General features: G+C 39.4%; 2 protein-coding genes across 4 annotated transcripts in view; one reads left to right on the top strand and one right to left on the bottom strand.

The window, feature by feature from the left end:
• The window catches only part of SLC49A4 (solute carrier family 49 member 4), a 68,474-nt gene extending 63,185 nt beyond the window's left edge, over positions 1 to 5,289 (bottom strand). The window contains exon 1 of one of the 2 annotated variants that reach the window (XM_059162852.1): positions 4,611 to 5,289. In XM_059162852.1, the coding sequence (XP_059018835.1) occupies positions 4,611 to 4,953 (343 nt within the window). In that variant the 5' untranslated portion in view covers positions 4,954 to 5,289. The remainder of the gene's footprint in view (positions 1 to 4,610) is intronic. The other variant, XM_059162851.1, reaches the window with a different exon arrangement.
• Positions 5,290 to 6,312: 1,023 nt separating this feature from the next.
• HSPBAP1 (HSPB1 associated protein 1) overlaps positions 6,313 to 22,609 on the top strand; it is a 59,754-nt gene continuing 43,457 nt past the window's right edge. The window contains exons 1-3 of one of the 2 annotated variants that reach the window (XM_059162850.1): positions 6,313 to 6,517; positions 10,835 to 11,017; positions 20,196 to 20,381. In XM_059162850.1, the coding sequence (XP_059018833.1) occupies positions 20,243 to 20,381 (139 nt within the window). In that variant the 5' untranslated portion in view covers positions 6,313 to 6,517; positions 10,835 to 11,017; positions 20,196 to 20,242. The remainder of the gene's footprint in view (positions 6,518 to 10,834; positions 11,018 to 20,195; positions 20,382 to 22,609) is intronic. The other variant, XM_059162849.1, reaches the window with a different exon arrangement.

The raw sequence follows: 22,609 nt of genomic DNA, 5'->3' as shown, positions 1-22,609 counted from the left end.
TCAAATAAATAAATGAAATCTTAAAAAAAAAGAAAAAAGAAAAAAGAAAAGAAATCATCAGAAACAATAACATTGTGCCTGTTTTTCCCGTCTACATCAGTCCTGGGAGACCCAAGATTCACAGGTCATCCCTGCACAAATGTGGCTTCATATGTTCCCTAATCTGAACTCATCTCTACAGCTTCCCCAACTCCTGAAACCTTGCCACTGTGCCTTCTGGAAGGCTCACAATCAGTGAATCAGTGGAATCCCTACATTCTCAAGCCCTTCTCCAAAAGTTCTCTTCACCTTCTTAATCCCACCAAAACCTCTCCCCCCATGACCCTGCTTCCCCAGCATTTTCGGATCACTATTGCTCTCTGCTCCCTTGGTTTCTTTTCTCAGCACTTTTAAGATTTTCTCTGGTTTTAAGCAATATGGTTATGATGTGCTTCAGTGTAGTTTTCTTCATGTTTCTTCTGCTAGAATTCTTGTATTTCTTAAAGTTGTGGGTTTATAGATACAGATTTTTTTTGCCATTATTTCTCCAATTTGAGGAACCCACCCTCATCTTACTCTATGCCCTTCCCTTTTCTCTTCTCTTCTAGATTCCTAATTACATGTATATTAGGTCACTTAAAACGGTCCCACAGCTCACTGATGCTGGTGGAGTTTTTGTTTATCTTTGTAGTCTTTTTTACCCACTCGCCTCCATTCTGGATAGTATTTATTGCTGTCTTCAAGTTCACTAATCTCTTCTTCTGCAATGTCTGATCTGCTATTAAATCCTGTCCAGTACACTTTTTTTTCTTTTGTCATATTGCATTTCCATCTATAGAAACGTAATGTTGGTCTTTTAATGTTTGTCTTTTTATGTTTCCTGTGTCTCTCCTTAACATGTTCATGCTTTCATCTATCTTCTTGAACATACATAGAATATCTAAAGTAGTTGTTTTCATGTTCCTGTCTACTAACTTATCATTTGTGTCATTTTGGGATCTGTTTCTATTCATTGTTTTTTATCCTCTTTATAAGTTGTATTTACCTGCTTCTTTGCATGCTTGGTAAATTTTTATTTCAATGTCAGGAATTCTGAATTTTACCTCTTTGGATGATGGGTTCTTTTTTTTTTTTTTTTTGCACTTTTTCAAATGTTTGTGAATGATATTGTGAGATATAGCTGAGTTACTTTTGATCTTTCTGAGGCATAGTTTCACACTTTACTAGGTGAAACCAGAGCATTCTTTAGTTTAGGGTTCTTTTGTCTTTACTACTGAGGCAATGCCCCTATGAGTATTCAACCCAACCTCTTATGCATTTTGAGGTTTCTCCCTTCCTGGTCTTGGGATTGTGAACTATTCCAAGCCTTGTGTGAACTTTGGGAATTGTTCCACCTGTTCTTTTTTGCTCACAAGTATCTGCCGACCAGTTATCGGCTGAACACTCAAGAGAAACTCTGTATAGACCCAGAGCTTTCTGTAAAGCTTTTTTCCCTCTCTGATATTCCACCCTAAGTATTCTAGTTAAGTTGGTCTCTTGCAATTCTTAAAATGTCTCCTCAACTTACCTGCAATACTCAGTCTAGGCTTCCCATCTCTACATTGATACCTGGAAATTCTCTCCAGGTAGTTGGCTGAAACATTCATAGGGATCACCAACCTATCCTGCCTGTTGTCCAATGTCTGAAAACTTTGTTTCATATACTTTCATATACTTTAATTTTTTGTTTTTAGTTGAAAATTACACTGAAACCCAGTTCCCAATATTCCATCATGGCCAGAACAGCCATTGATCTAATTATATTTAATTTTCATACTCGAAAGTCCTTGCTGCAGCTGTCTAGAAACTACCACACACCTGTCTCCAGGGTATTCACCCTCACCATTTGCAAATGCCGTGGCTCGTTATTCCACCCTATGACACTACTTTTTCATAAACCTGGTGATTTTGATATCCACTAGATGATCAGTTCAACATCCCTACCTTCCAGTCCTGACTTCTTGTTCTATAATCATGTCCTCTACTCTATACCTCAGTAGTCTGTTCTCTTGTTTATAGTCTGACCTTGTCTTTACTATGATGGCATCCATGACAATCTCAATTTCAAGAATTCCATTCTTCAATCATGACCTCCTGTCTTTCGCTCTTGCCTTGTTTTATAGTCCTACATAGTATTTATCACCATCTGACATACTAAATATTTAATTTTGTTTGTTGCCTAGATCTCCTCATTAGTATATAGGTTCTGTGAAATCTATCTTCCCAGTACTTAGTACACATTTAGGTACTATTTCCCTGAAACTTTCTTCACTTGGCTTCTAGGGCTCACTTGCTCTTGGCTCTCCTATTATCTCACTGGTTTTTTTTTTTTTTTTTCCTTTTTTTTTAATCTCTGCTGAAAATTTTTTTTCAGTTTTTTTTTTTTTTTAATCTCTGCTGAAAAATGAAAATGGGTAAGAGGGCACAAAACCTATCTTAGGAAAATAACCAGTCTTTTATGCTAAGCTGGCTGGGACCCATGACAGCAGGAAGACCAGACAACGATCTACCCTCTGGGGAGCAAGATCTTTTAGAATGTTGGAATTTACTTTCTATGTATGCAGACAGGACATCTGCAGCAGGACAGTCAATATATGAAAGTATATTAGCTTTCTCCTACTAAAAAGGAAAACCACTTCTTAAAAGAGAATTTTAAAATTTCTTTTCCTTTGCTTCAACCAATGGTGAATATAAAATTGAATTCTCTATCTGGTTACAGGAGCTATTGAAGGACTCCTAAAGTAACTTATTTAATAAAATGAACAGGTAGTCTCTAATTTAGCCAAACAATTATACAATTATAATAAAAAAGGTAAAAATTAACATTCTTCTACCATAAAAACAAGGTTAGTTAAATTTAGAAAATAATATTGGAAAATGCTCCTGGCAAAAATGTAAATAAAAAGAAAGAACAAAATAACATTTTCCCCTAAATTTAGCCAACTTTGTAAGGAATGACAGAGGAACTGTCACAGACTGGAGATTAAGTAGAAATCATGGTAGAAATCATAACTAAATGCAGTTTGGAACCCTAGACTGAATCCTGGAATGGGGGAGGGGGGAAGATGTTAGTGGAAAAACTGGTGAAATCCAAATATCATCTATAATTCAGCTTAAAAGCAAACAAAAAACCTCCAATCTGGGGGCTTCTGGGTGGCTCAGACAGTTAACCAGTTGCCTTCGGCTCAGGTCATGATCCCTGGTTTCTGGGATGGAGCCAGCACAGAGTCTGCTTCACCCTCTCCCTCTGCCTCTACCCCTGCCTTTCCCTCTGTTCATGCTCTCTCTCTTGCTCTGTCTCAAATAAATGAATAAACAAACAAATAAATAAATAAATAAAGTTTAAAAAATTGAAGAAAAAAAAAGAAAGAAAAGAAAACTTCCATTCAGTACAAGAAAACTTTCCTCAGCATCTAGCACACATCTTCTGCAAAAGTACTTACTCTATCTGGAAGTTCTATGCCAGTCGAGACATACCTCCACCGCCAACACCTTTTTGTTCTTAGAAGGTTCTTCCTTTATTGCTTTGAGTTACATCCTTTTGTAGCTTCACTCAATTTAGTTCTTCCTTCTAGAACTACACACAGTAAGTCTAATTCCTCTTTTACTCGACCTTCGCATATTTCATATTCTGCCTCAAGTCTCTTTGTGAAGGTTGACACACCGTTTCCCTTAATCTTATACATTATGATTTTTACATCATTATTCCTGTCACACAACTTTTAATGTGCTCTGGCTCATCAATGGTTTTAAAATTGATGCTCAGACTAAACACTAGAGTATATCAAACTCTTTCTGGTTGATGCTGTACTTCTATGCCTCAGACCGTCCTCCTTTTTCAGCAGCTACATCACAGTGATCATGAATCATTTACCCATACCTGTGTGATACACTTCAATGCCTTATCATTTAGTTGTGTGACCTCTTTTTTTTCTCCTAACAGAATCGCACTGGCAAGTGGTAAAGTGAGAAACGTCTGCCCACATTATTCCTCAGAGAGTCTTCATTCACCTGGCATGCTTTATCTGAGAGTCATAAATCTCAACGGACACAACGTCCTAGTCACAAACACACACTCTAAAGCTGCCATGCACCATTTTAGAGAAATTAAATCACTCAGATGTAGTTTCCCCGAAAGCCCTGGGCTGGAGTCATCTATTATGCAAAGCCAACTCAATACTTCCTCATATCTGGGCATCATCAGTCTATTTTCTGACCTTTCACCCTCAACACCTCCAAATCCCTCTGAAGTCAAAGCATCAGTCATTTTGGTCAGGTGTAGAAATCATAAATAGCACGTGCACGGGAATGCTCTCACGTCCACATCGTGCAAAAACATGAGCATTTAGAGATCACTTAATCTCTGCTGTTGCATAATGGGTAACAGTGATGTAAACATAAGTACAGTATCTGCAAAGAAGCCTCCCCATGTCTGTCGCTTTGGGGACGGAGGGTTCCTGGTCTGGAATGGGATACCAGCAACACTCGGTCACCTCACATAACCCTTAAGACGAAGCTGAGAGCGGCGGCTGGCGGGCTCTGGCTCGCCCGGGGAGTGACCGCACCGGCCGGCACTGCCCGGAGCCTCTCACCTCTCTTGTCCAGGAGCCACATGAACGCGAAGCACGGCAGGAAGCCGATGGGTCCCCACAGCACGAGTAGCGCGATGTCCCAGCTGGAGAAGCCATAGGCCTGGCGCGCCGAGTTCTGGATGGGGCCCCAGGTGTTCCAGACCAGGCCCTGCGCAAAACCCAGCAACGAAAAGAGCAGCAGCACCAGCCAGCGGCGCCCGTACACCCGCCCGGGACCCGGGGCCGCCGCGGGCAGCGCCGCCGCCGCCGCCTCCCGGCTTCTCCAGACAGCTCCCGGCGCAGGCCCGAGTCCGGGCCCCAGCAGGGGCTGCCGCTCCTCCTCGCTGCTCCAGCCCGCGCCCATGGCGACGCGCGGCCCGCGGGGCCTCTGCCCAGCGCGGTCTCGGTGACCGCCGACTAGCCCCGCGCGGATACGGTCGCAGGAGGCGGAGGCAGAAGCTGCTGAGGTCTGGCTCGGCCTCAGGGCCGCGGCCGGTGCGCCTGCGCCGCGCGAGCCGGCCGGGGGCTGGAAGGCGGGGCAGGTGCCGCGAGCTGGGAGGAGGCTGGGGTACCGCACTGGGGCACCCACCTCGCGGGTAATGGAGAGGAAACTGAGGCAGTAGACCCCCCGTCTCTGAGGGAGGACGAAGAGGAACCAAAAAGGAGGGAGGAGCGCGACTAAGCCCTGGAAAAGGAAACTCCCAAAAGGGCTGTGCTAAGAGGAGGTTGGGATTGCTGGAGGAAGTGCCTAAGTTTACATCACGTGTCCATCCAATAAACAACTCGGATACCTCTGGTCACTTGAGCTGTTCCTTGCTTCTATATTGCATTTATTATTTTTGTTGGGTTGATAACTTTAGAAACTAAAGGGGGTGATAGGATAAGATTGAGTTATTGGATTTGCCCCTTGAAAATAATTTATTTTTCACAGACAGTACTGCCTAGTTTTATTAGCTATCTTTTGTCTTAAATACCCAATGAGATTATAAACTAGTCAATGACATTCGTATGTATATAAAAAAAGATATAGCTATCTTTCTACCCCCTGCCTGTCATTAATAGGCATATGTTAATATATTAATACGTTAAGGCTAAAAGATTTCTGCCCCTAACGACTTAGATCCATCTCCGGTCATTACAATTTTGACCAGACGAAAAGTGAGGAGGTGGGGGCTGTTGGCCTCTTGATCAGGCAGCCGGTTGTTTATTTCATTATATAAATCCAGACGCCTGACAGCTGTCGGTTACTGTCCTTGAAACCATAGGTCAAAAGATTTGGCTGTGTGGGTCGCGAAATGAGTCACAGAGAACGCAGTTAAAGGACGTTTGCTTGAAGTTCGTATTCCCCAGAAGCCACAAAAAGCAGATGGAGTCAGGTTGCTGTCAGAAGGGCAAGAAGGGTGGAAGAGAAGCCCGAGCTCTCCTTGTAAGCGCGGCTGCAGAGTTAGCAGAGGCAGAGCCCCATTCCACAGCCCCGCAGAATGCAAACCATCCCCTAAAACTCCAATATTGTTGGGTGTAGGAAAGTGGCAAGACAGAGAAGAACGACCTGCCTGCAAAAAGACGGGGAGCAGAAACTAATCCTAGAAAAGACCACGATGAAAGAAGGTTAAAGTCTGGGGGAGATACAAAGCACTACAGCCGACACCACGTGCTGACAGTTCAACAACCCGGGAATCAAAACAAACCTGCGTGGCCCCGCCCGGCGTCCGTCACGTGACCGCCGGGCGCGTGGCGCTTCCGGGGGAGAGCCGGCGTTGCTACCGCGGCTGCTTCCTGCCCTGCGACTCCAAAGTCGGGGTTTTGGTGGTCCTCTGAACCCACTCCCACTCCACTCCCCTTTTGGGTTGGGGCGGAGCTAGGCATGGCAGCCACCCGGGGGGCGACCACTGAAACGGCCCCTGCGGCTGGAGCTGGAGAGGTGGAAGGTAGGCGCCAGGCTGAAGTCAGACCACGAGTACAACCTTGTGCTAGTTCATTCCTGGCAACTCTCCTGAGGCCATTTGGTCTAGCTCTTATTTCACGTCTTTCCTGCACTGCATAAAACTGTGAGGAAAATTGTTATTATTTAGTGAACGTGGCTTTTCTCAAATTGGGGCAGCCAGGCTTCCAGTCATCGTTCAGGCCCTGTAACCTCCCATCCTACCGGGGCTGATTAACGCAAGAGGGTCGTTTGAATGGGTTGAAATTAAATTTGTGAAGGTGGAGCCCACTCTTGAGGTAAATGGAAGTATCTGGAGCTTTTATGAACGGAGATTATGAGCGTTTGTTAGATTTTGGTGGAATCCTGCCTTACGTGACCAGTGAGGTTGGGTGGCCCAGGTACGAGAGACCTCAGCATTTATTGAGTGATTGCTCCGTGCCTGGCACAGTTTTCTGGGTACTGCTGCCAGAGATCTAGAGACTTTTGAGTGTTTACAGTAATGCCTTTTTCCAGTTGCGCAAAGGGGCCTAGAAAGGAAAAGAATGGTTAATACCTGGTAGCATGAATAATACCAGCAGTACAGGTTGAGTGAGGGCTGTCACCAGGAGATCAGATCCCCCTGGGGAAAACATAAATGCTTCAAAGAAGGAGTAGTTGGCGGTGAGCCTTTAAGACTGAATGAGTCCCTAAGGAACTTAGGTGATAGTGCTGGGAGGTTATGAGAAGACAAGGAGCAGAAAAACAGGATGGCTGTGGTTGGAGATCAAATAGTCATGTTTGTCTAGAGCAGGAAGTGACCAATCCCAATTGAAGAAACAATTATAACTTGGTCCTGTCTGACCACAGTCTCTCGTCTTTATAAACTCCCTTATGAACCCCAAGGATACAATTCTTGAACTTCATCTAACTTCATCTATACCTCCCATCCGTGGAGTCTTACATTTTCTGTCCATCTGTACCCTCTTGTCCAGTTTATAATGCATGTTCTATTTTATGGTCTCTCCCTTGAAGATGCACCATTTCCTTGTCCCTCCCTGCCTTTTATTCTTCTGGCAGAACTCATACTCTTGATGGACCCAACCTTTTGTTCCCTTTGCACCTGCACTTATATGGCTGAATTTTGCTGGAAAAAGTCCTGGGCAAGTTGATGACAGTATAAAATGAAAATGATCAACCTCTTGAATATTCAGTCAGCATGGGCTTGAGATCCTCTGAATCTGTTTCCTTGGTAAGCTTACTTCCTTCAGTGACAGTTCCCTAAACTCTGTATATCCTCTCTTCATCTCTTTCTCACTTTCAGTGGATGACTTGCAAGTCCGCTCAATTCTGCATCTAATTTGTCTACTTTTTCCCTCCTTAACTATCAGGCCCTTGTCCAAATCATCCACATTTCTCAGCTAAACCACTGCTATATCTTTAGGCCATGCAATCCTGCTTTTATCTTGTGGCCCTCCAATCCCTTCTCTATTAGCAAAAATTGACACTCCCTTACTTAAAATGCTTCAGTGAATTCCATTGCACTTAGTATAAAATCCAAACTCTTAACCATAGCCTGTAGAAATCCTTGGGCTCTGCTGATGTCCCCAGGAGCATCTGTTGTCACTCACTTCCCTCTCCTCTTATCTATTTTTAGCATACTTGGTTTCTTAATCTTCAGCTTTCACAGTATGTCCCCACCTCAGTTCTTACCAGACCAACAACTAAAACTCATTTTAGTTTTCCCCTGACTCCTTACCAGGGATATTCCTGCTTCCTTCATTTCACTTATTGCAAAATCTGAAATTACTTGTTTATTTTTGTTTCCTCCACTTGAACTTAAGTACTGTGAGGGCAGGACTTATATCTGTTTTGTTCACCACATGTGCCCAAGCAGCAAGTAGAATGCCCAGGCACAACGTGGACACTTAATACAAATTTTTGAGTGAATGAATAAGGGAATTCTGCCAATTCAAAGGCAGGAGGAGAAAGAGCATGGCATCGTCCAGGCACCCAAAGAAGCTGGTGTTAGAAGTGGTGAGGGAAGTGGGATTGTGAAGGGGACTTTATACCAAGCTAAGGAGTCTGGACTTTATGACAGTAGGAGGCCTTTAAAGAGCTTTAGGTACGGGAGTAATATGATCAGATTTATTTTAGGAGGATCACTGCCTGAAGGGTAGAGGATAGAAGGGAGGGAGAAAGACTAAAGAACAGGCACCCTTTAAGCTTCGCTTTTTGTCCTCTGTAAAATGTATGATGATTGTGAGAGTTAAAGGTAATTGTGGATCATCTAGCATAGTGTCTGGAATGAATTACATGTTCATTAGTGGAAACCATTTTTATTATGAATACAAAGGCGTGGCATTGGTGACCGATGGATATTGAAACTGAGAGAAAAAAAAAATTAGAAAGAACTTTGGAATTTTCCAGCCTGAGAAACTACATGTAAATTAGGAACCTAAAAAAAAGGAGGTGGTTCAGAGTAATATATGAATGCGTAAAGTTTAGGTAGGGAAATACGATGCAAAAGATATCAAGCATGCAGTTGGGTAAGAGGAGGGTTTTTTAGATTTAGTATTCACTTTCCATAAATTCAGCCTTTTAATGAATACAATTCATTGGTTTTTAGTATGTTCACAGAATTGTGTAGCCATTACCACTATAAATCCAGAGCATTTTCATCACACTGAGAAACCTGGTATCTATGAGTAGTCACTCCCAATTAGACCCTCTCCCCAGCCTCTGGCAGTCACTAATCTACTCTCTGTCTCTGTGGATATTTGCCTACTCTGGATGTTCCACATAAATGGAATCATATGATATGGGGCTTTTTATGTCTGGCTTCTTTCAAGCTGCATAATATTTCCTTCCTCCTTTTCTTCCTTCCTTCCTTCCAACAGAGGGAGACACAGTGAGGGAACACAAGCAGTGGGAATGGGAGAGGGAGAAGCAGGCTCCCCCCTGAGCAGGAAGCCCCCTGTGGGTCTCAGTCCCAGGACCCTGGGATCATGACCTGAGCCGAAGTCAGATGCTTGATGACTGAGCCACCCAGGCTCCCCTGCATAACACTTTTCAAGGTTCATCTGTGTTTTAGCATGTATCAGTACTTCAATCCTTCTTATGACCTAGTGCTATCCCATGGTATAGTAATACCACATTTGTTTATCCATTTATCAGTTGATGGCATTTGAGTTGTTTGTACTTTTTGGCTATAATGCTGCTGTGAATATTCATATGCACATTTCTGTGTTAGCATGTTTTCAGTTTTCTTGGGCATGTATCTAAAATTGGAATTTCTAGGTCGTAAGATAATTAACTTTTTGAAGAAACTGGTGAATTTTTTTTTTTTTTTTTTTAAAGAGAACACAAGCATGGGTGAGGGGGGTGGAGAGGGAGAGAGAAAGAATCTTAAGCAGGCTCCTTGCCCAACACAGAGCCCCATGCAGGGCTCAAGCTCATGACCCAATCCAAAATCAAGAGTTGGGCACTTAACCTGACTGAAGCCACCCAGGGGCCCCAGGGGAAACTGGTGATTCTTAATCTTAAAGTCCTAAGGAGGGAAAAAAATCTGATGAAAATGTGGATTTGCTCCCCTGAAAAATTCAGCATGCATATACATTTTTGCAGGTGACTTTGTATTTTTCTATTAGATTCTCAGTATCCTATCTGTGGAACTTTCAATCACATTTTAAGCTGTCATCCTCCCCAGAATCACCAGTTTGGGGTGACTGTTTATTACCATTACAAAGTAAGTTAAATAGAGAAAATCCTACCAGAAGAGAAGGCTTTGCTTTAAATTACATAAGGCTTATGTGAACAAAGGGTAGAAAAAAAAAGTGCATACATTAAATACATGATGTGAAAGGGTCAGTATATTCAGGATAATGATGAATATTGTGGGAGTCATAGGAAAGTTAATTTTTTTTAAGAGTTTCATTTATTTATTTATTTGACAGACAGATCACAAGTAGGCAGAGAGAGAGAGGAGGAAGTGGGGTCCCTGCTGAGCAGAAAGCCTGATGCAGGGCTCGATCCCAGAACCCCGAGACCATGACCCGAGCCGAAGGCAGAGGCTTTAACCCACTGAGCCACCCAGGGGCCCCAGGAAAGTTAATTTTTGAGCAAACTTATTACCATTCCATTATCAAAAAATATTGGAATGTATATTAGAAACAGAAGACTATTTTATACAGTGAGCAGATAGCTCTTGCCTTAAAATAGCTTGTAAATACAGTTTACAATATATTTGGGGGGGAAGATATAGACAAAGAGTTATAGTATAAGACATAACCACAAGCAGGAAGAAATTAATTGGAAAGTAAATATTACACACCTTCACCTTTAGGGCTGAGAGAAGAAAGAACTAATGAAAACTGAATTGGTCTGTACTTCCTGGAGTAATTTGAAATTGTGGTATAGTTTGAACATGGAAATGAATGGAAGAAGCCATTTCTGGCCGTCAAGGTTCGGAGTAGAAGTGAATGGAGAAAAGCCTGCGTCACATAAGGGCCAGAAGGTGCGGAGGAAGGTGAGGACACAGACTGGTTCCACTAGAGTAGAATTGGTAGCAGAGAATGCAGGTGAAAAGAAGGAAGATGGTGTCCTTTGAAAAACTAAACAAGAGCAGGGTCAACCAGAAATGAAGTGAAGAAGAGGGAAATCATGGGTTTTAGATTTCTAAGAAAAATAGAGTAAGGCCACCTCAAAGAGTGAGGAAGTGGAGAGAGGTACTGGGGATTTGAGACTGAAGAAGCTTTAGAATGGTTGCTGTAGGGGCAAGGGTGATTAGGAATCAACCGGTGATAACTAACGTGCTGAAAGTAAGAAAGGGACTGGTAGAGGTGAGCATAAAACTGTGGACCTTTGTTCCATTATGGATTCCTTTGTCTTGAGATGGTTTCTGATTTTGCTCAAGTGCACATTATGCAGAAGTAGCAAAAGCAAATGGTTAGTTTTAATAAAGCTTCAATATTTTGTATATATTGCTAAAAATGAGGTATGAATTCAGAAAACACTTATTTAACATCATTTTATGCCAAACATTGTGCTAAGCTCTAGGGATAGAAAAGTAATTATCTTGCCTTCAAGAATGTGGTATTTTTTGTTTGAAGTAACAGCTTGAAAGTTATTAAAAGCAAAACATGATCATATTGATAATCAAATATATTAGAATCCTTATTTGAAAATAAAGTGGACCTAGGGGTACCTGGGTGGCACTAATGGTTAAGTGCCTGCCTTTGGCTTAGGTCATGATCCCAGGGTCTGGGATTGAGCCCTTTGTAGGGGCTCTCTGCTCAGCAGCGAATCAACCTCTCCTTCTCTCTCTGCTCCTCCCTCTGCTTTCTTACTCCCTCTCTCTCTCAAATAAATAAAATCTTTTTTAAAAAGTACTTATTAAAAAAAAAGAAAAAAACAGGACCTTAAAAATGCAAAATAAACCATGTTACTGCTATTACAGCTTAGAGTTCATTATATTTTATTATTTAATAAAGATGCTCTGTTTCCTTGGCACTGGGGTGGCTCAGTCAGTTGAGGATCTGGTTATTGATTTCGGCTCAGGTCCTGATTAGGTCAGGTCCTGATTAGTTAGAGCACAGAGAATTTTTAGGGCAATGAAAATACTCTGTATGATATAATGATGGGCCTATGTCATTATATTTTGGTCCAAATCCGTAGAATGTACAACATTAATACTGAACTCTAAGATAAACAGTGGACTTGGGTGAGTATGATGTGTCAATTTAGGTTTATCCTGGTTAAAAAAAAAAAGTTTCATTCTGGTGAATGACATTGATAATGGGGGAGCCTTTGCATATGTGGGAAGGGGAAATCTTTACCTTCTCATTTTTGTTATAAACTTAGAACTACTCTAAAACTTAAAAAACCAAACCAGCAAACACGAAACTACTTAATGTTAAGAATCAACTTAAATTCTGAGTGTGAGATGTTAGAGGATCACACATTGTTTGAAGCTTGTCAGTGAAATTAAAAGTTGCAATTCTTTGAATCTGATTCTGCCTTTCAGACTGAGGTTGTATTTCTTTATCTTGGGCTCTAGTTTTAATTGTAACCAGGTTTATGTCTTTATGAAGAGAAGAAGTCACTCTTAGTGACTCTTCTAGTCTTTCTTGAAATGAGTGAACATTATCATCAGCATGAAGAAGGCCAATAAGAAGTAACTTGGTAAGGGAGGACAGTTTTCTTGTAGGAATTTATCTCCTACTTTTAAGAGAAGGGGGGTGGGGTTATGGACATTGGGGAAGGTATGTGCTATGGTGAGTGCTGTGAAGTGTGTAAACCTGGCGATTCACAGACCTGTACCCCTGGGGATAAAAAGATATTATATATTTATAAAAAATAAAAAATTAAAAGAAATTTTAAAAAAAGAGAGAAGGAAGCTCCCTCCCTGCCCCAGTAACAACGTACTAACCACCCCTTACAGCCGATGAGAAACCGCCACAACTTCCAGCTCTTGTTTTTTTCCAATGAACTTTTGTTTAAAACTTCCCAATTCCCTCCTAACGTCAGTGTGCTTGTCCTGAATTGTAATTACCCTGCTACTCCCAAATAAGTGCATTTTGGTGGTAATATAACTGGCTGTTTTAAGGTTGACATTCCTAAGGGGAAAAAAATCTCATCCCAGAGTTGTAGGGACTTGAGTTTCGTAAAGAGCTGACATTTCTATATGACTGGATTTACTCCTCCTCAGTTGGAGACACCATACTCTATATGTCATTTTTTTTCCCCATTAAAAAAAAAAAATGGCAAAAGGAGACAGGGGAGTTTAAAGAAAAGCAAAAGCCTATATAAATAATTTCCATGTTAGAGTGTATATTTAATCCATGTATAGCTAAATACTTTGTATTTGATAAGGACAAATAACAGAAAAACTATACTGTTGAATTTTTTTAACTGCAGTAAAAACCAAGTAATGTAAAATTTATCATCTTAACCATTTTTAAGAGTGCTCAGTAGTTGGGACACCTGGGTGGCTCAGTGGGTTGGAACTCTGCCTTCGGCTCAGGTCATGGTCTCTGAGATGGAGCCCTGGTGGGGCTCTCTGTGCAGCAGGGAGCCTACTTCCCCCCATCTCTCTGCCTGCCACTCGCCTACTTGTGATCTTCTCCCTGTCAAATAAATAAATAAAATCTTAAAAAAAAAAAAAAAGCACTCAGTAGTGTTCAGTATATTCACATTGTTGTGAAACAGATTTCTAGAACTTTTTCATCTTGCAAATCTGAAACTCTGTACTCAGTAAACAACACTTCTTTTCTCTCTCTCCTCATCCCCTGGTAACTGCCATCCTACTTCGTTTCTATGAATTCAGCTATTTTAGATACGTCGTGCAAGTGGAATAATACAGTATATGTCTTTATGTGACTGCCTTTTTTCACTTAGCATAATGTCTTCAAGATTCATTCATGTTGTAGCATATGACAGGATTTCCTTCCTTTTTAAGGCTGAATGATATTCCATTGTATGATGTCAGTGGACATTTGGCTTGCTTCCATTTTTGGCTATTATAAATGTGTGGCTATGAATATGAGTGTGCAAATATCTTTTTTAAGACTGCTGTTGAATTTTTTTGATGAATGGTTAGATTAAATAGCCATTTTATTTTGAAATACAGAAAATTTTCCTAGTGGAATTTTGAAGAGCTAGATGGAAACGTTTTGGTAGAAATTTTGAAGATACTTTGGAGCCTTAATTTTAAAGAACTTTAGTCTTTAAGACACTATTCTTTCTAGTAGTTTTTTTTGTAAATATTTTATTTGAGAGAGAGAGAGTGAGAGAGAGAGAGCATGAGAGGGGTGAGGGGGAGAGGGAGAAGGAGACTCCCTGCTAAGCAGGAAGCCCAATGCAGGGCTTGATCCCAGGACTGAGGGATCATGACCTGAGCTGGAGGCAGACGACCGACCGACTGAACCCCCCAGACACCGCTATTCTTTCTAGGTTTAACTTGACTTGAAATATAGATTACTTTTCTTTACTTTAAGTTTAGGACCAGTATTTCTTTTGAACTAAGTACTATAAGTACTGTAAGTACTATTTATGAGTTCTGGTATAAATAGATTAAACTGAGGAGGAGAAGATAATTTTCTGGCTTAACTGGGCAAGGGTTAAAAATGTAAGAAGATGGGAAGAAGAGGACGTGAAGTGTCTAGCACATAGCTGTCTCCTGTTCCGAATCTGAACCTGCTTAGGTGTTCACTATCGCTCAAGCGTTGGTATTGGAAAGATTATGTCATAACAGCCTCAACACTTCTGTTTATGGTTTTGTCAGTCACACCACCTCTCACACCTTCAAATTCAAAGGGTTTATGACTAATTATTGTTTTACTTAAGCATTATATTAACTTTCAGAGGAATTTTCTTGGTGGATATTGACTTTTTTTTAAACAATGAGTATAAAATGAAAATTATTATTGGTGTAAGTTTTACCACTCAGTCTTCAGTATGAATATAGTCGTTTTGTTAAGTAGGACTTGCATAGTTCCATCAGTGTTTTCCTGATATGGCCCAGATGTTCATTATTTTTAACTCTAATATCTATCATTCCAGAAGTTTGGTTTTTTTTTTTTCCCCCAGCTCTAACTGGCTTTATTTTTATTTATTTTTATTTTTTAAAAATTTTTAAAATTTTCTAATAAACATATAATGTATTAGCCCCAGGGGTACAGGTCTGTGAATCGCCAGGTTTACACACTTCACAGCACTCACCATAGCACATACCCTCCCCAATGTCCATAACCCCACCACCCACTCCCTCCCCCTCCCCACCTCTGCCACCCTCAGTTTGTTTTGTGACATTAACAGTCTCTTATGGTTTGTCCATTCCAGAAGTTTTTAAATTTCTTTTATGTGTATATAGAGTTGTTAAGATTGATGAAACCACCATAGGCTTACGTGTATATATTTAGAAATAATTTAGCTTACCATGTGACCTGCTCTTCTGTCCCCTTCAAAAAACTTTTAAATAAGATTTTAATAAAATTAGTGAAATTTAATTGAAATTTTATACTTATTAATATTTCTATTAAAATTATACCTGACATGCAAGATGAGTTATTTTCAGTTTCAGGATCATTGTTGTATTCTATCAGTATTAGGAATGAATTCTGGAAACTTAGTAAGTTTTTCTTATTATTATCTTGAATTCTAAATCTCAAATACAAATCCAAGCCAGGTATTAATTGACAGAAGGCATATTGCGAACAAATTCAGAGAAATTAGGTTTCAAATTATCTTGTAGCTTGCATCAATTAAAAAAAAAACTTGCAGATAAAAAGGCAGTTTGCTTTTAATCATGTTTCACAATTTCCAAAGAATTAGTTGAAACCAAAGCTGGTAATAAATTGTGTGAATAACATGCTACATTTAGAGAGAGAAAAGACTATTTTGCAACACCTAGATCACTAATCTTTTTTTTTTTTTTCAGCAGTTTCTAAGTCATTTCATTAGAAATTGTTGCTTGCTGCAAGTTTAGACCTAAATAAATACATTTATCCTTTAAAGGCTGTCAAGGTTGCTTCAGAATTTTTATAGCTCTTTGCAGACATTCCTGGCTTGGAGTGACTGAGTGCTTCCTTAGGCTATTTAATTAATACAATGTAGATTGCATTCTTCTTTAAAGAAAGTTGTAACACTTAAATTTGTTAATTTAATGGCCCAGTTCATTGTTGATTAAGCTATCAGAAACCAAATTACTTTTATCTCACAACCAGCTGATTGTTTTATTTCACTGGTAGGTATGAGATTCTGTAAATATGCTAATTTGTTTTATGGTAGCATCCTGCAGCTCTCTTCTGCATATACTTTATAGTACTTTTTATTCATTTAGCAAATGTTTAAGCATTTACTATATCCCAGTCACTGGGCCAGGTGCTTTCTCAGCAAATTTTAGTTTTTAGGGTCTCTTATTAAATAATTTCTGGGATGTCTGGGATTTTTAAATTAGATCATTAAATACATTTTTAAAAGGCATCATGTTAGAGGAAAAAATATTTCTTTGAAGCTATTCGAAAAGTAGTGTCAAAACACTACCCATGTGTTACTAATGACCATGTATTTATTTATGGAAGGGTGGCAAGATATATTTTCCCCAAGTATGAGAATTCTTTGGGGAACGTTCAAAGCCAGTTCTATTGGCTCTGATTAAAATAAGCAGAATAAATAAATCCCTACCCCAGAAGGACTGGTGCTTCTCTTATTCTCTGCCGTTTAAAATTCTAGAAACAAAGTTTTCAAAGCTTGGATATCTTACAACTATAGAACTGAAAGAGTGCTGCAAGGTCAGACCAGCCATGATTCATTCAGTGTAAGTCACAGATATTTATAGAGATAATATAGTAGTCCTTGAAAACAATAGCCTCAGAATGCCAGGTGTTAAAGCAGTTATGAACTAGTACCAGTCTTGACTCTAAGAATTAATTTTATATGTGAAGGTCTTTAGGAGGTAGAATTTTGCTGATACTGGTTTAGTGGACATTTTTGCATTCTTTCACCTGAGGTTTGCGATTTCCTGGGCCTTTTTTTTTTTTTTTTTTTTTAAAGCACAATGTGGGGCTTGAACTCATGACTCCAAGATCAAGGGTTAAATGCTCTACCCTCTGAGCCATCCAGGCATCCCCTGGGCCTTTCTTTGATATTGCAAGGTGACTAGCCATTATGTCTGTTTTCCAGACAAACGTAGGAGAGAAGGCTAAGGGCAAAAAGGCTGACTGGGCAACTTCTGGATATATATCTGTCCACTCTGTCTGCACAGGAGGCTAGGAATTGTAATTATCAGCCACACGCACTGTGCAGAGTTCTGTAAGTAAGAAGGAGAGAGTGGGTATGGGCTAGGGTTGGTAATTAGCAGTCTGTACTACAGGTATTATCCCACGACCCACTGCCCACAGAGGCACAAAGCAAAACATTCCTCTCTCCCTGACTGCGCACATGGACTTCTTATCCATGAATCGGGTCTCCAGCTTTCCAAAACCAATTTCTCTTTTCAGATTATACTCTCCCCAAATTTGCAGTGTTTGTGTAGGTCCCCCAGTTTGAATTCTCTGGAAGCAGGATGGTACAGTGGAAAGAGCGCTGCATTTAGAATCAGGGAACCTGACCTAGTAGTTGAGTTCATCACTGGTGTGTTGGACTTCGATATCTGAGCTTCCTATTGTTCCTTTGGATAATGGAAACAAAATGCCTTTTCTGCCTGTGTTTTGTAGGTTTCTTAGAGGATCAGATGAGCAGTTTTAATGTATACAAAAGTACAGGGCAAATAGTAAAGCAACATGTGAGGAAATGTATTATTATGGTGATGATGTTGAAAACCAAACTCTTCATCTTCTCACCAGAATGAGCTGCTGCTCCTTACTTTTTTTTTTAAATGTCAAGTCACAACATCTGGAAACCTCAGTCTCCTTTATGGCTGCATATACCTCCCACCCCACGTCTTTGGTTGTAATGGTCTTTGATATTATTCTCTTAGTATTTCTATATCTCTGTCATCTCTGTCCTCCTTACTGCCTCCACCTTGTTGCTCAGGGCCTTCCTCTGACACTTCTCACTGGGCTAGTACAGTAGCTCTCTGAGTCAATTCTAGTTTCTACATCTCTACACATTTCTGCATAGCCCTCATTTTTGTTGCTAATGGATATAATGTACCATGGGAAAAATTTACATAATATTTAGTAATAGTCAATAAATATTTTTCTACTTTTAGACATTAGGTTGTTTATATTTTCAGTTTTATATTATGGTAGTAGATATTTTACGTGTATGTGTATACATATATAATATATATGAATATGCATATAGCTGGTGATTACTTTGTTAAAAAACAAATTCCTGTAATATGAGTTACTAGGTTAATGGGTGGTTGTTTGAGACTTCTGCTTCATTTTTACAGTTGTTTGCCAAAGGATAGTACTAATTTATGTGCCACAAACAACAGAGGATTATCATGAATGTATTGCAGCTTCTCACTGTCTAGCAAAACTTTAAAGATATATAATAAAAAAACTCAGCTTGTCCATTTTTCATGTACACAGAATCTGGGCACTCCAAATCTAGGAAGATTTGGTGGGTTGTGATCCAGGTAACCTTGTACTTCTATTTATAGGCGAGAATGGGTCAATACCCCTAATGTGAATTTATCAAACAAGTGGAAAGTAAGAATCTCAAGGAAAGAAAGTTTTGTTCCTGGTCCTGTTTCCCTTATAGGCTCTTCAGCACTTAAAGATGAGCTTGGGGCTTTGTTTACTTGGAGATACCCAAGGGTGCCTTCTCTCTCCCTGCCCGCACACAGCCCCCACACAGCCCCCAGCTCTTCTACTGCCTTTCCCCTCTGAGTGTCCCCCCTTGTCTGCTCACTTGGGAGCCCTGACTGTGTAGACAGTGACAGGCTGGCCTCACATGTCTTGCTTACTTTCATCAAGGGTTTATGGAATGATTCTGAGTGTTTGCCCTTGTTTGAGCAAAGGAGCTAAATTGACTTAAATTTTCATTTCTTTAAAAACAAGCCTTATGGGGCACCTGGGTGGCTCAGTGGGGTAAAGCCTCTGCTTTCAGCTCAGGTCATGATCCCAGGGTTCTGGGATCGAGCCCCGCATTGGGTTCTCTGCTCAGGGGGGAGCCTGTTTCCCTACCTCTCTCTCTGCCTGCCCCTCTGCCTACTTGTGATCTCTGTCTTTCAAATAAATTAAAAACAAACAAACAAACAAAAAAACAAGGGTTACATTCAGACAAGTACAAATTACTCAGGTTCCTTGATGGCACCCTCCCCATCCCTCTTCCTTTTATCAAAAAGTTTAGAAGAAAGTTGGATGATGGGAGAATTTGGATTATTTATGAGCTTTTATTTTTTTGAATTAAGTGTAATCATAAAACAGATAATGAATTAGAAGGTTTAGCTGACTATTCTAGAGAATCAAATCTAGAGAATCATGAATATTTGCTGATGATATACATATATATCTGGATTCAGAGTATGAAGCATTTTTTGACTTTCCCAAAAAACTTTCATGTTAAGATGTCTTTAAGGAGAAACTTACCTGTTCTTTTATTTAGCACGTACTTATCATTACCATGCTATCCAGGATTTATAGTCTATGATTCTGTGAAATTTATTGAAATAATCAGTCAATCACAGTTTTTGTATATATCCCATATCTCTTATACTGTTTGTAATGCAATTGAAGTCAAGGATTAACACTGATACCCACCCTAGTACATCTTTTCCCTTTTAAAATCTTGAAATGAAAATAATCCCCCCTTTACCCCTTTGACTGATGTATGAATTCAGTAGTCTTCTTGGGTAAACACATGATATGGCAAGTGGAATCATTCCTGACTCCGGCAACTCTAGTTCTAGAGTAGTTCCCATCAGTATTTCATATATAACCCTCTATTTAGGAAATATAATTTTCAAAAAATTGTGTCTTTTAATATTTAAATATAGTTGGAACGCTTTTTTTAAAAGAATTTTTTGACGTTGAAATTTGTAAATATTTTCCAACATTTAAAATGTTATATGAGAAAAATCACTTAAGAATTATGGTTGTTGAGATCAAATATTTATGTAAATAGTAGTAAATGAAGTGTAAAAGGTAGTATCATTGCATAGAAAGATTTATTGTAATAGAAATGATATTGGCTATTCTTCCTTCATGTTATATGAAATAATTTTATAGTTCTCTCTCTCTCTCTTTCCCTAGGTGAACGTGTCAAACCTTTTACGCCAGAGAAAGCAAAAGAAATTCTAATGTCTTTACAACGACCTGCAGTCTTCTGTAACATGGCTTTCGATTGGCCAGCCCAACACTGGACTGTTAAACACCTTTCTGAAGTCCTTCCTGGCAAGCAGATACGATTCAGGATGGGAATGAAAAGAACAGATACAGGTTAGGACTAAAAGTAATTATCATAATGTGTCTTCAGTAGCATTCCCATGTTCTTAGCAGTAGTTTCTTTAACTCTACAGAACCCTTTGTTTCTAATACTGTTTTGACTATTTGCAGATGGGAAAGTTTTATTGGAAGTTTTAGAAGGACAGTCTGTGTTAAGATTCTTTTTCAGACTAAACCTATAGTTGATAACCTTCTATAGTTGTTGATAACCTTTAAGTTGTATTTGTTTAGGTATCATGGTTCACTGAATGTGGTAGATACTTAATATTTGTGAGTGTGTTATTATCTATGTTCCCCTGGGACTGAGAAAGATGATCACTAAGTTTATGGTCCCTTCTACTTTTGACTCATGTAGAATGTGTCCTTTTGTTTGTGGCTTGAGGCACTATATTTATAGTGTTTACTCTTGGTTGTAATTTTATCTCTCTCCTCTATCAGCTGCCTGACCTCTGTGGTACTGCATAAATATCAAAATGTGTAAAGCTCTTTCTTATCCTCTTAAGCAGTTAGATTTTGCCAGCCTCTTCTTCTTCCCTGGAGACTTGTAACATTTTGATATTTTGCCTTATAGTCAGATAATGTAGTTACTGTTAACTCTAAATATAATTAATTTAAAAGAAAGAAACAGTGCTGTTTTGATCTGAGGGGGTCTCTAACTATTGTCTAGCTTTAGAATGTGTTTAATAACTTCTATTTTGTAATTTGGTGTCTAGAGTTTGGTAGTCTAGAATTTCATAATGTTTGAAGCATTGCTGTGAAGTGGCTCTATGAGTATCTATTAATAACTCAGAAGGAACTAGAAAATTACCCCATTTCCCTACTAGGTTCTCTAAACTTTTTCTCATGTTGACCTTCTTGTACATTTTTCAGGAGTTACGTGGTTTTCGGTGTCTAGAACCCCCTTATACTCATGGCAGGTAGAGGAGGCTTAATACCTAGCACTCTTTAGCATCTCATTCTAATCACAGACCAAAATGTTTACTGTACCTTAAAATTAAGTGCTAGATGAGCAAAAGGCACGTAAAAGTTTAGCTTGTGCCTTTTCTTTCTTAGTTTTAGTCAAATAAATCTCCCATCCTCTGAGGTTATTAGACAATTTGGAGTTAAAGAGGAACTGTAATTTTTTTCACACACCTGGTTAGACTCCAAATACAACACGACCCCTAATTGCTAACAGTTACTGAGAGCTTTTGTGTTAGGCACTCTTCTGAGTGCTTTATACATATTAGTTCTCTTAATCTTCTTCAAACCCTCTTTGAATGATACTATTATAAGCCTATTTTGTAGATGAGGCACAGTGGTTTGACACATTCAAGCTAATACTTAAGCATTAAAGATAAAGTGAAAGGTCTCTGCAGTTGTGAGCAACAGCTCTGTTTTTACTGATTTTTAAAAAAAATTTAGATACAATTCACATAACATTAAATTTATCATTTTAAAGTATACAGTTCAGTGGTTTTAACATATGCACGATGTTGTTCAACCATCATTACTGTCTAATTCCAGACATTTTTATCATTTCCTAAGGAAACCGAGTACTCTTTAAGCAGTCAGGTCACTTCCCATTCTACTTTACCCCAGCCCCTGGCAACCACTAGTCTGCTGTTTTTATGGATTTGCCTATTTGGGACATTTCAGTAAATAAATGGTATCATTTATATATCATATCGTTATATATCATTTATTCATTAAATAGATGGTCTCAATAAGTAAATGGAATAATTCAATACATAGCCTTTTGTGTCTAGCTTCTTTCTGGTAGCATGTTTTCAAGATTCATCGAGGTTGTGGCGTATGTCTATATTTCATTTCTTTTTCTTTTTTATATACCACATTTTGTTTATCCGTGTATCCGTTGATGGGCATTTGGGTTGTTTCCACTTTTTGGCTATTATGAATAATGCTACTATGAACATTTATGTACAAGTTTTTATGTGGGTATATGTTTTCATTGCTTTTGAGTCTATACCTAGAAAGGGAATTGCTGAGTCATATGGTAACTCTGTGTTTAACATTTTGAGGAACTGCCAAAACACTTTCCAAAGCAGCTGAACCATTTTATGTTCCTATCCCACTGTATGAGGGTTTTAATTTCTCTACATCTTTGTCAATATTTACCCTATTTTTTATTCCAGCCGTCTTGGTGGAGTGTGAAGTGTTATCTCATTATGGTTTTTATATGCATTTCCCTAATGACTAATAATGTTGAGTATCTTTTCATG

The sequence above is a fragment of the Mustela lutreola genome, chromosome 2 (genome assembly GCF_030435805.1).
Source record: "Mustela lutreola isolate mMusLut2 chromosome 2, mMusLut2.pri, whole genome shotgun sequence".
NCBI lineage: Eukaryota > Metazoa > Chordata > Mammalia > Carnivora > Mustelidae > Mustela > Mustela lutreola.
The sequence above is the reverse complement of the archived record's forward strand: the minus strand, read 5'-3'. Positions and strand labels throughout refer to the sequence as shown.